The following is a 13631-nucleotide window of genomic DNA, read 5'->3' as shown; positions in this document are numbered from 1 at the left end:
ATTATATGCCAAAATGAATATATATGTATATAACATTGATTCAACCTTAATATAACGTTGATTAAACCATAAGTAAATGTTGATGTTGAGGTCTGAGGTCATTCATATGGAACTTTAGTGATGTCATAACATTCCGGGCCTGTCAGCAGCGTCTCCGTGGCAACCGGCCCATTCCAGGTTCTAAAGGAAGCAGTTTAGAACCCTGAGCCTCAGACAGCAGTACAACCTCAAGGTAAGAGGATCTATCTATCTATCTATCTATCTATCTATCTATCTATCTATCTATCTATCTATCTATCTATCTATCTTGTGCTTTATTGGCATGAATGTAATGAAATACACTACTGGAGCATTAGCGACTAACTGCTACACTGAGGAACCCCGAGTGTTCCGGTAAGCCAGGGCGAAATTAGCTAGCGTTTTGTCCCGCGTAGCTTGTTTTAACACAGTAAACACACAGACTACAGTCTGATATACTCACCTCTGAACAGAGAAAGAGTTAACGCTTACTATGATTAGCAGCTAAAGCTAATGCTGCTCCAGCAGTGCTTGCCGGGCTTAGCAGCAGACTACAGGCTGATAATACTCACCTCTGAACAGCCAAAAAGTTAGCGCTGAGCACAGTTATCAGCTAAAGCTAATGCTGCTCTAGCAGTGCTTGCCGGGCTTAGCAGCAGTCTACAGGTGGATAATATTCATTTCTGAACAGCTAAAGAGCTAGCGCTGGTGCTAGAGCTAGCTAGCGGCTAATGCTAATGCTACTCCAGTCTTAGTGTTGGAGAAACTTCACTGAAACTCCTGTATAACTCTGTACTTCAGTGGAGTGGCTTTACTGCTCCTTAATACCTGACTGGTAGAATTCATACATAAGGAGCACCGGATTATAAGGAGTTCTGTCAATTTTGGGGAATTTTTTTGTTTCCTTCCAAAATGTTTTTCTCTGTTTTTTTTTTTCTGATAAAGGTTCAGAACAGAGACCAGAACTTCAGAGAGTAGAACTGCAGTGATCCAAGATCCAGGATGAAGTTGGTTCAAGAGATTTGTTGGTTATGGAGAGACTTTGTCTCATTTTTCCGTGATGAGAGACGAATGCAGGAGCAGATGAACCAGGAGGCCATGCTGCTGCAGCTTCAGACAGACAGGATAAAGTCGGAGAAGAAGCTGGAGAAGCTCAAGAGGCAGATGAAGAAGATAGAGAAGGAGGAGAAGAAGCTTGAGACAAAGAGGAGGCAGAGAGAGATGGAAAAGGAGAGAGAGCAGAGGAGAGAAAGAGAGTGGTGGAGAAGCCAGACGGTGCATGATTGCCAGCCGGAGATCGTCTTTGATAGGAAGAAGGAGCGAGGCCTCAGGAAGAGTGAATTCAGTGTGGAGCGACAGAGCTCACTCCTCCTTCAGCAGATCCAGAGCCAGAAGGAGAAGGAGCGTCTGGAGTGGAGAGCGAAGGAGCACATGCTGAAGAAGCAGCTCGAGAAACTAAAGGAGCAAGTGAGGCAGTTAGAGCAGTTCAAGGAAGAAAGAAGATGCAGGAGCTTCAGGGCGAGGCAGTCGCCACCTCCAACCTCAGGGTTCGAGGAGGAGCTCAGGAGGCAGCTGGAGAACCTTCAGACTAGACTGGAGGCCCAGCAGGAGCTTGAGAGAAAGAAGGAGAAGGAGCGAGAAGAAGATAGAAGGAGAGAAGAAAAGAAAACGAGGATGAAGCAGAGCCTTGAGGAGCTGGACCAGAAGCGCCAGGAGATGGAGGCTCAGATAGAGGTTGAGAAGAGGGCAATGATAGAGAGAGAGATGGGTATTCAGGAAGAGACTGAGAGAGAGAGACAGGTGGGGAAGGAAAGAGAACAGGAGGAGAGACAGCTCCAGAGAGCTCTGGAGGAGAAAATAGAAAGAGAACTGAAGGAGAAAGAAGAGGAGTTGGTTAGAGAGAAGAAAATAATGGAAGAGAAGGAGAGAGAGATGAAAAGGAGACTGGAAGAGCTTAGGAAAAAGATGGAGGAAGATCACGAGAAGAGAAAAAGACAGATGAAGAGGCAGTACGAGGAGAGAGAGAAAGAAATGGAGAGGAAGATAAAGGAAGAAGAAGAGAAACAGAGAGAAGATATGAGAAAAATGCAGGAGGAAGAGGAGCTTATTCTGTGGCGCCAGAAGAGCGAAAGAATGAGAGAGGAGGAAGTTAGAGCTGAGAAACAGAGAGCACTCGAGGAGAAAGAGGAGGAGATGGTGAGGGAGAGAGAAAGGATGGAAGAAAAGGAGAGAGAGATGAAAAGGAAGCTAGAGGAGCAAAAGAAAATGATGGAGAAGGAGCAGGAAGAGAGCATGAGAGCGTTTGAGAGACGACAGGAGAGGAGGAAGAAGAAGATGGAAAAAAGGATGGAGGCGATTCAGCAAGAGATGGAGAGAAAGAGAGAGCATGAAAAGGAGGAAGAGGAGATAAGAAGGGAGACTGAGAGAGTGCAGGAGGAGAGAGCTCTAGAAGAGATAGAGAAAGAGAAGGAGAAAGAGATTAGAAGAAGGGAGAAAAAGAGAATGCAGGAGGAAGAGGAGGAGAGAAAAAGGGAGATTGAGAGAGTGCTAGAAGAGAGAAGGCAAAAGAAGGAAAAAAAGATGAGAAGAAGGGAGATAGAGAGAGTGCAGGAGGAAGAGGAGGAGAGGAAAAGGGAGATTGAGAGAGTGCATGAGGAGAGAGTGCTAGAAGAGAGAAGGCAAAAGAAGGTGAAAAAGATGAGAAGAAGGAAGATAGAGAGAGTGCAGGAGGAAGAGGAGAGAAAAAGGGAGATTGAGGGAGTGCATGAGGAGAGAAGGCAAAAGAAGGAGAAAAAGATGAGAAGAAGGGAGATAGAGAGAGTGCAGGAGGAAGAGGAGGAGAGAATAAGGGAGATTGAGGGAGTGCATGAGGAGAGAGTGCTAGAAGAGAGAAGGCAAAAGAAGGCGAAAAAGATGAGAAGAAGGGAGATAGAGAGAGTGCAGGAGGAGGAGAGAAAACAGGAGTTAGAGAGGGAGCAAGAGAAGGAGAAAGAGATGAGAAGAAGGGAGACAGAAAGAGTGCAGGAGGAGAGAGCTCTAGAGGAAAGACAGCGAGAGAAGGAGAAAGAGATGAGAAGAAGGGAGATAGAAAGAGTGCAGGAGAAGAGAGCTCTAAAAGAGAGGCTGCAGCAGGAGGAGGAGAGAAAACAGGAGTTAGAGAGAGAGCAGGAGGAGAGACAGCGAGAGAAGGAGAAAGAGATAGAGTTAGAGCAGGAGGAGAAATGGAGAGAAATGGAGTCTAAAGATAAAAGAGATGAAGAGGAAGAGGCTGAGCAGAAAGGCAGGAAGTCTGAGCTGGATGTGCAGGAAGTCCAGAAGATTCAGGAGGCCAGAAGAGAACATATGGCCCGGGAGATGCAGAGAAAGAGGGAACTGATGAAGAAGAGGTTCTCTTCAGAAGAACGCATCTTTAGAACAACTGAAAACGGGAGCAGACACTGCGGCATTGTGGGTAAAAGGAGAAGCTGTGGTTTGACTCAGGAGAAGAAAGAGCAAGAGAGCCCTGAGCAAGAGGAAGAGAAGGAGGAGCCAATCTCCATACCCCGGTTCATCATAGTCAAATCCCTGAACCCCATTGCTGAGCCTGAGGAAGTTCCTGAGGTGGCTCAGGAGAAGAGCTCCACTGGCTGTGAGGAAGTCAGCCCTCTGAAAGAGCCATCAGAGACCTTGGAGGCTCCAGAGGAGATCACAGACAGTGGGGTAGACCAGCAGCAGTCCGTCTTGGTGCCACCCTTTCACAAGGAGATGGTACAGTGCTGTGTGCAGCAGTACAGAGAAGACAAGAACAAGACCCTCTACTCCATGTACACCGAGAAGAACTTCTTGGTAAGTAATGTATGTAATGGCCATAATTGAGTACATAGCAACACGTCATAGCAAAAATGTCAAAACGCCAGGGTTTATATAGCTAGAAATTCCTTAAATCAACACTTCCAACATGATTTAACGATGATATGAGTCATTGGTTCTTATTACTGGATAAAACATCATCAACATTTACAGTGTAGAAAATGGTAACTTGCTCTTATAGCCTACAACACTGTGACCAGGCAAACTTAAACCATTATTAAAGGAAGGTAGCCTTGATAGCGGTTTAAGGGTTAAGACTACACACTGACGGTAGGTTAGGGTTGAGGGGCGCTACTAAGAAACTGTAGGTAACGTACAAATGAGTGCAAATGTAATACTTTTCTCTGTCCATCTACTTCTTCTGCAGTTACTGATGTTCGCCAGGAAGAACAAGTCCAAAAAGGCCTATGAAATCACAATGTGCAATAAGTTGTGCCTTAACGAAAAAATTGTGGCTGAACTAAGGTACGTCCAAATTTGTGACCAATCGTGAAAGAGTTTAATTCATCTCTCTGAGTGGATCAGAACCATGTGCTCTAAAGCTTCTCTGTGTTTCTTATAGATACAACAGCAGTGCTACAAAGTTCACGCTGCACAGAACGAACCCTGCTAAAGAAGAAGAAGACATTTTGACCATCAGCTATGTGAGTACATGCAGTTACTGTATAAATATATACATATACACACACACTACTATAGTACTAAACATATACACAACACATGGCTTACCAACATTGTATGTTCTCTGTTTGTAGAAGCTCAGCCTTTTAAAGGATGACAAGACCAGCGTTATCTTACACTGCATGTGCAAGAATGGGTCTGAGGTAAGTTTTTAAAATTATTTTAAGAGTTAAAGAGGACAGACTAGCCTGTCTCACACACTTTGTTTCGCAGTATCATCAGTACACTGTCAAAATTGTTGAGGAAAAGTTGAGAAAACTCAACATTTCAAGATAGCGTGCGCTATAGATCAGTAAAATAGGACTGTAAAAACGTAAAATGACACATTTTACATTAAAACAAATTTATAAAGTGGGCACACATTTATATTTTTTGTTCATTTGAGTTAATTAGTCACACTTAGTAACTTGCTCTTTTAGCCTACAACACGGAGGCCAGACTATAGTTAATATACACTATTACACAACACATACTGTATATATAAATAAATCCCATTAAAAAACAAGCAGCAGCCTGTGGGGAATGACTACACACTGATGGTGAGTGAGGTTGCGGAGGGCACTATATGCTAATAGGTGAAAACCCCTGCAGAATTGTTCAGTAGACCCCATTCAAGTAAAGAGTCAAACTGAGCATGTGCAGTAGTGCAAAGTAAAGTAGTTTGGTTTGGTTTGGCCCCGACTACAATAAGGATCAACTACAATTAGCATTAGCATGTTAAACTTTTTAATTCAGTTAAACTTATTAATGTTGGTGGAGGCAATTAGTTTCATATAGTTTAGATAAATATATATAAATATATGACTTAAAAATCATCACATTAACGTGAACAATTTTGAGTTTTGTTTTTTATGGTGATAATGCTTATTAAACCATTGCGTTATTGGGTTAAACTTGTGTTTTTTTTCTTTCTATTGTTAACAGGGAAATCCAGCCGGCAGGTGTGGGAAAAAGATGAAACTGGAGAACAAGAAGCCATTCTGGAACCCGGAGAAGCGCACCTACTGCCTCGACTTTAAGGGAAGAGCTGCAAAAGCATCAGTGAAGAACTTCCAGCTCATCTCTCCCGAAAAACGTGAGTCTACTAGGTGTTTCCATTTTCTCTCCATCAATCCGCCTTTCTTTTCTTCCGCTGTTGCTCTGCGCTCTTATGTTCCTCACGTCTGGGTTCTCTGTTTGTGTTTCCACAGCGGACCATATCATGATGCAGTTCGGGCGGAGAGATGAGAAGTGGTTCATTCTGGACTACAGAGCCCCTTTTAGTGCTCTGCAAGCCTTCGCCGTGAGCCTGGCCTGCTTTGAGGCCAAATGAGCACCTGTTCGGGCATTATATTCGATTAATGTGGTGGAATGTGATTTTTTATCAATAAGTTTATGACCAGAGGAGGATGGGTCTCCCCTGTGAGCCGGGTTCCTCCCAAGGTTTCTTCCTCCAGCTTTGAGGGAGTTTTTCCTTGCCACTGTCGCCTGTGGCTTGCTCACTGTGGGATTTATGAGTAGTTATCATGTATTGTTGGCTCGATTGGGGCCGGTGTTGCTGCACATTTTCATTCAAACCCAGGGGTGTCCAAACTACGGCCCGAGGGCCATTTGCGGCCCGTTTCCTGTTTTGGAGCGGCCCGCGAGGTATTTAAGAAATAGAATGAAAGTTGGCCCGCTGTTAAGCAGGGTTTATATAATGTGAGATTCAAAGTTTGAACGCTAGGTATCAGAAACGGGCCAAAGAGTCTAAAAGCGGAGAGGGTGTGCATTTCTAGCGCCGAAAATTGGGCCAAAGAGTCTAAAAGCGGAGAGGGTGCGCATTTCTAGCTCCGAAAATCGGGCCGAAGAGTCTAAAAGCAGAGAGAGTGCGCATTTCTAGCTCCGAAAAACGGGCCAAAGAGTCTAAAAGCAGAGAGAGTGCGCATTTCTAGCTCCGAAAAACGGGCCAAAGAGTCTAAAAGCAGAGAGAGTGCGCATTTCTAGCTCCGAAAAACGGGCCAAAGAGTCTAAAAGCAGAGAGAGTGCGCATTTCTAGCTCCGAAAAACGGGCCAAAGAGTCTAAAAGCGGAGAGGGTGCGCATTTCTAGCGCAGAAAAACGGAGCAAAAGAGTCTAAAAGCAGAGAGAGTGCGCATTTCTAGAAAAAAAGTATTATTTAAAGTGTTATATTTCATTATTTGTTTTATTACAGAGTCTGTGGCCCGTGACTTCAAATATATTTCTCCTTCTGGCCCCCAACAAAAACAAGTTTGGACACCCCTGTTCTAAACAAGCAGCAGCACATCCTAGTCCACCACATTGCTAAATTCCAACAGTGATAATCTAGCTCACGCCAAAGTTTTGGTGGCTCAGCAGGACACGGCTACACTGGTCGTCTCAAATCCAGAACATCTTTTCAATTTCTTAATTTAATTAGAAAATAAAATATCTATTGAGTAATATGTGCGTGTGACTGACAGTACTTGTGTTCCTACTCTTGTTAAGTGTATGATGGATCTGTACTCTCAACACAAACACCAGACTTTCACTTTTTATAGTATAGATATATAAACCTCAGCTCACCCCCTGCATGCATCTCAAAGTACAACCACAATTCCACACCACTAACATGTAGATTTAGGTAACAGCAGGGTGTGAATTACACAATGATAATTGGGGGCGTCAAGTATTTCTTCAGGTTGTAAATGGAAACCAGTACAGCGCAGGACTACAAGTCTTACAATCCTTACAGTGTCTCACTTTCATTATATATCAGCTAAGTTAGCACTTATATACCACACAATAACCTTTATAGTCATAAATAATATATTATGGAGCGAAATCCACAGTTAATCCTGCAAAAACAAACAATACTATACAATGATATTGGCTATTCTACAGGATCTCTCCCACAGGAATCGTTTCTTATTTAATTCTAAATAAATAGAAAATAACAATGCAACTAAAAATTTCAGTAGATAACGCCCAGCTTTTGTCCCATTTCATCCCCATATTTTGACACTGTCACATTTTACAATATTAAATGTTAAGGGAAGAATTGTAGAAATATATTTATATATCTAATATATATATATAAGCTAATGCCTTTTAAAAAGCTTGCCTATTCTTAATTTTCAAAGTAACCTAATAAAAAGATTTAAAAAAAAGTTTTAACATAAACTATTGCGATAAACCAGTTTACTATAAAACTACTCATGCGTTTGTCATACGTTTTGTTTGTCAATGTTGAAATCCAATTTAAATGTTCTGTTCCACCTTAAAAGCGTCAAAAATTGTAGCTATTAGTAATAGTAAGACATAATAGTAGACATTCTTAGAGTACTCACCTGGATCCTGTGCAAATGGCGGCATCCGGGTCCTTAAGGTCTTGGTAGAGACAAAGGATTGTCCTGAGGCAGGGGGGCCTGGGGAACATGTGGAAGGAAAAACAGAGAAAACAATACATTACCATCACAACATTATAATTAATATTTACCTGGACTTCTAAATGGTTGCATGCATGTCTTCTATACTATAAATATGTAAATAGTGTACAATAACAATTGTGTACAGTTGTCTTACCCACAGACGGGTACATTATTTGGGGGGGCACTGGTTGAGTGTGGCTGGTATGCCGACAGGAAGGTATCTATTTAAAGAGCATTTTGGTGGTAGCTGCCAATCCACCTTAAAACTCCTTCCAGTGTATAGTGTGTAAATAGTTTTGTATATATTGTATGTTTCGTTTTGTTTTTGGGTTTGGTGCTTCGGTGGTCACAATAAACACTTAAAAAAAGGAATACTTGGTTCCAGACTGTTTTTATGTCTCTACATCACCTCTCTCCGGTAACCTCCTGACCACTTGTCTTCACACTACCACATTCTATATTGTTTATTGTTTTAAAAAAGTGATTGTGCTTTGTTTTTTTATGTATACAATTTTTATATATATATTTTTACTTATAGTTTTATGACTTTGACATGTTTTTAATGGGATGTGCAGCACAGATGCGAATTTTCAATGAGCAAAAACACAGATTTCGGTGCAGCAGAAGCGCAGGATCATAATGATTTCAACTGTGTTTCGGCCAATCACAGAACAGCTGAGTGGTGCTGTACGACACAGTGCATAACAAGTGCAGGTACCAGCCTCCTACGGACTATTGCCTCCAGCTAAAGATGATATAAGAACCAGGATTAGATGATGCTTCAAGGCCCAATGGTGGTCCATGACCCACAGGTTGAGAATCCCTGGTCTAACCTGGCCTTTGATGATCAAGATGAAAGCTTGAAAGCCTACTCATCCATGATAAAGCACAATTAAGCGGCATTACGCATGATTTCCTTTCAGCTTAATGGTTTAGCTTTTTATGCAGCAGGAAATATACTGGTTTACTTATTCCAGTCAAGCTGTTTGTTCAACATGGTTATGCTGGTCATATGTGTATGGAGTGAATTTTGTGACAAAAGTTTAAACAAAAAAATTAAATCCGCAATCAAAATGTTAAGAATCTAAAGCAAAAATTGTATGTTGCAAAATATAGCATATATATATTTAAAAAAGTATATTTGGTTACTTTATTATCCTTTGCAGTTTTTTGAAAATTATTTCAGTTTAGATTTTGCCAGTTTTTGATTTTATTTTTGTGTTTTTGTGAATTTTTTTATTTTATTTTATTTTTCTGTTAAAGACTTTTGCTTCTAGAATCTCTCCTTTGCTTCTGCTTCAGTTTTTTGCCTCTGAGTTTTGGCACACTTTTCACGGGTGGGCGGGGCTTAGAAGAAGGCGTCCCATGTTTGGAAGAATTCTGGAAGCTGGCAGGGTGGGCGTGGTCAGTCTCAGACAAGGGTTCAGGGAACCAGCAGCAGTCAGTCCAAAACCAACTGACCAATGGAGACTCAAGGCGAACGCCTTCTTCTAAGCCCTGCCCACCAGTGAAAAGTGTGGCAAAACTCAGACAACTAAAGCAGAAGCAAATGAGAGATTCCAGAAGCAAAAGTGTTTAACATAAAAATTCACAAAAACACAAAAATAAAAGACACAAAAACTGGCAAAATCTAAACTGAAATAATTTAATCTGAAAAAACAGAAAATTCACAAAAACACAAAAATAAAAGCAAAGACTGGCAAAATCTGAACTGAAATAATTTTTAATTAACTGCAAAGGATAATAAAGTAACTATATATCAAAATATATATTTGCTATATATTTTTTCGCTTTTGAATTTGCAACATACAAATTTTGCCTTTGATTCTTAGCATTTTGATTGCAAATTTTATTTTATTTTTTAGGCCCAAAATTCACTCCATATATGTGCATTATGTGTAGAACGTCTTGCAGCCACATGTGCTGTGCTGCTTCTCATAGCAGGGTTTTAACTGCTAACTGGTATATATCCCATGAATATCTTCACTCAGAAAAGCTTAAAAACTTCACACTTTCTGTGACTGAATACAAATGAGTTATAAGCTATTGCTCAAATAAATAAACATTTAAAAACTGGCCTTTTCTTGGCTTTCTTGTAATAAACAGGTGGCCGTGAGATGGAAAAGGTTAAGAACCCCTGTGTTAGACCATCTGGAACCAGCTACCTGGTTCTAATAATATAATTTACCCATGATTGTTCCTTCAAGCTGTGTCCTTTAACACTCCGCACACAATCTCCTCACATCTAATAAAGCTTTATAAAGCTAAGTTAGATCAGAAGGAGCATGCTGATCAATAATCATGGCTCATAAAATATTGGAAAGCAAAAAAAAAAGTTTTTTATTGGGCAGGTATAATATGCCATTGGATATGGCATAAAAATAAGAATAGGGAGATTTAGTTTTTGTATCAAATAGCAAAATAAATACATAATAATAATAATAATAATAATAATAATTGTAGTACATATATGCCTCCTATTTTTTTATTGATATATTTAATAAAATATATTTAATCTGTTTGAACGTCATTATATTGTACACTGCTTTCACGGATGCTAAGTCATATTTTGAGATACAATGTCATTGATTTAAGATCTTATCTCATTATTTTGCGACAATAAGTCATTATTTTAAAATGTTATCTCATTATTTTGAGATACAGTCATTATATTAAGATATTAAACCATCATTTTGAGATTCTTGTTCATTTGAGATACTAAGTCATAATTTTAAGATTTTATCTCATTATTTTAAGATATTAAGTCATTATTTTGAGATATTACAATGTCATTTTATACACAATCTCATTATTTTGAGATACTAAGTCATATTTTTGAGATGTTATCGAATTATTTTGAGATACGAAGTAATTATTTTAAGATTAGTCATCATTTTGAGATTCTTATTAATTTGTGATACCAAGTCATAATTATGAGATGTTATCTCATTATTTTCAAGTCAAGTCAAGTCAAGTAGTTTTATTGTCAATGCTGCATATGTACAGGACATACATAGAATTGAAATTACGTTACTCTCCTTCCCAATTTTACAGCAAGTACAGATAATGGATAATAAAGAAAAATAAAGAAAAAGGGGAGACACTATGTGTACAATACAGCAGCAGGGACACAGACATACATGAGACAGAACAAGGTGCAGTAGTGGTGGGGGTGAAATAGATATATAAATAGAAATAAAAAGAAATAAATATATAATCTAAATCTAAATGAGTGGGAGACACTATATGTACAATACAACAAAAACACAATAGACATTTGTGAGACAGAAGATAATAGTGCAATATTAATGGTGATTAAGATCAAGTGACAATATAAATAGAACCCGTATAACAGTAGTGCAATGTTGTATCTAGCTTAAGGCTGGTAAAGTTCTTAAAGTTCCCAGTTCTTGGGGAATTAAAGTGTGTATGACAGTGCAGCGTAACAGTAGTGCAGGTATTGGGTGTGTAGTGCAGGTCCTTTACAAAAGTTACAGTACTGTGTGTGTTCTAGTGCAGAGTTTCAGTACTGTGTTGGTGGGAGGATGTGGGGTCAGGATGATGAGAGTGTGTGTGCTGTGGGCAGGATTGGGATGGGGGGTAGTGCGGGAAGAGAGTTCAGCATCCTCACAGCCTGATGGATGGGGCTGTCTCGCAGTCTGCTGGTCCTCGCCCCGAGACTCCGCAGTCTCCTCCCTGATGGCAGCAGGCTGAAGAAGCTGTGTAGTGGGTGGGAGGGATCTCCTGCCAGACGGAGGGCTTTCCGCGTGAGGCGGGAGCTGTACAGGTCCTGAAGGGAGGGGAGAGAGGTGCCAACGATCTTCTCAGCTGCTCTCACGATGCGCTGGAGGGTCCTGCGGCAGGATGCTGTGCAGGCCCCGTACCACACGGTGAAACAGCTGGTCAGGATGCTCTCGATGGCCCCTCTGTAGAAAGTGGTCATGATGGGGGTGGGGGTTCCAGCTCTTCTCAGCTTGCGGAGAAAGTAGAGACGCTGGTTTGCCTTCCTGGCCAGTGATGCTGAGTTGGTGCTCCAGGAGAGGTCCTCTGTGACGTGCACACCCAGGAACTTGGTGCTGCTCACCCTCTCCACAGCAGTTCCGTTGATGGACAGAGGAGTGTGCAGTGTGTGAGTTCTCCTGAAGTCCACAACAATCTCCTTAGTCTTCTCTGTGTTCAGAGAGAGATTGTTGTGTTTGCACCAGGAGGCCAGGCGGCTCACCTCGCTCCTGTAGTGTGACTCATCGTTGTTGCTGATGAGACCCACCACCGTCGTGTCATCCGCAAACTTGACGAAGAGGTTGGAGGTGTGTTCTGGTGTGCAGTCGTGGGTCAGCAGAGTGAACAGGAGGGGGCTCAGTACACATCCTTGGGGAGCCCCTGTGTTCAGTGTGGTGATGCTGGATGTGTTGCTGCCAACCCGCACTGCCTGTGGTCTACCAGTCAGGAAGTCCAACAGCCAGTTGCACAGGGAAGTGCTCAGCCCCAGACTGTCCAGTTTGTGTATGAGCTGTTGGGGGATGATTGTGTTGAATGCTGAACTGAAGTCAACAAACAGCATTCTGACGTAGGTGTCTTTCTTGTCCAGGTGTGTGAGGGCTGAGTGGAGAACAGTGGAGATGGCATCATCGGTCGAGCGATTTGACCGATATGCAAACTGGTAGGGGTCCAGGGAGGAGGGGAGTGAAGACTTGATATGGTGCATGACTAGTCGTTCGAAGCACTTCATGAGGATGGGGGTGAGTGCAACCGGACGATAGTCGTTGAGACAGGATGGCGATGCCTTCTTAGGGACAGGGATGATGGTGGTGGCTTTGAAGCATGTGGGAACCACTGCCTGACTCAGAGAGGTGTTGTAGATGTCCGTATAAACCTCTGCGAGTTCCCAGGCACAGTCCTTCAGCACACGACCAGGAATGTTGTCAGGTCCAGGAGATTTTCGAGCATTGATCCTGCTGAATGCTCTCCTCACACTGTCTTGGGAGAGCGTTAGCACCTGGTCACCAGGAGGAGGGATGGATTTCTGGGCGGGTGTGTTGTTGAGTGGCTCGAACCTTGCGAAGAATCCATTCAGGTCGTTCAGCAGAGATGTGTCGCTGTTGCAGGTCTGTGGATGGGGTTTGTAGCCTGTGATAGACTGAATCCCTTGCCACAGGTTCCGTGTGTCTCTGCTGTCGCTGAAGCGTTGGGATATCTTCTTGGAGTACTGCCTCTTAGCTTTCCTGATGCCGCGGGACAGGTTGGCCCTGGCTGTCCTCAGGCCTGCCTGGTCTCCAGCTGTGAAGGCTGCATTTCTAGCCTTCAGGAGCTTGTGGACCTCTCCTGTCAGCCATGGCTTCTGATTAGCCCGAACAGTGATGGTCTTGAGGTCGGTTACATCATCAATGCACTTGGTGATGTAGGCAGAGACAGTTTCTGTGTACTCCTGAATGTCCGTGGAGTTGTTGTGGGTGGCAGCCTCTCTAAACATGTTCCAGTCTGTTGTGCTGAAACAGTCCTGAAGTGCCTCTGAGGAACCCTCTGGCCACACTCGTACCTGCTTCAGAACTGGTTTGGAGACTTTAACCAGTGGTCTGTAAGCTGGCATTAGCATAATGGTGAGGTGGTCAGATGCTCCGAGGTGGGGGAGGGGGGAGGCTCTGTAAGCCCCTCTTTTTGTAGTAAAGAAATACTAAGATACTAAGTCATCATTTTG

The 13631-nt window shown here is 42.3% G+C and overlaps 1 protein-coding gene across 3 annotated transcripts; it reads left to right on the top strand.

The window, feature by feature from the left end:
- The first annotated feature begins 328 nt into the window (after positions 1–328).
- On the top strand, positions 329–6475 carry LOC103023408 (golgin subfamily A member 6-like protein 22). Of its 3 annotated transcripts, none has more exons than XM_049463326.1 (7): positions 329–393; positions 964–3843; positions 4235–4332; positions 4430–4511; positions 4623–4691; positions 5473–5623; positions 5739–6475. In XM_049463326.1, the coding sequence occupies exons 2-7, from the start codon at positions 1021–1023 to the stop codon at positions 5858–5860; spliced, it is 3345 nt and encodes a 1114-aa protein (XP_049319283.1). In that variant the 5' UTR covers positions 329–393; positions 964–1020; the 3' UTR covers positions 5861–6475. The 3 variants fall into 3 exon arrangements, with proteins under 3 accessions (XP_049319283.1, XP_049319285.1, XP_049319284.1); XM_049463328.1 differs by lacking the exon at positions 329–393 and having other exon boundaries at positions 421–2706; positions 2923–3843; XM_049463327.1 differs by lacking the exon at positions 329–393 and having other exon boundaries at positions 422–2706; positions 2806–3843.
- The last annotated feature ends 7156 nt before the right edge of the window (positions 6476–13631 follow it).

Source organism: Astyanax mexicanus, chromosome 14 (assembly GCF_023375975.1).
Source record: "Astyanax mexicanus isolate ESR-SI-001 chromosome 14, AstMex3_surface, whole genome shotgun sequence".
Classification (NCBI taxonomy): Eukaryota; Metazoa; Chordata; class Actinopteri; order Characiformes; family Acestrorhamphidae; genus Astyanax; species Astyanax mexicanus.
The sequence above is the reverse complement of the archived record's forward strand: the minus strand, read 5'-3'. Positions and strand labels throughout refer to the sequence as shown.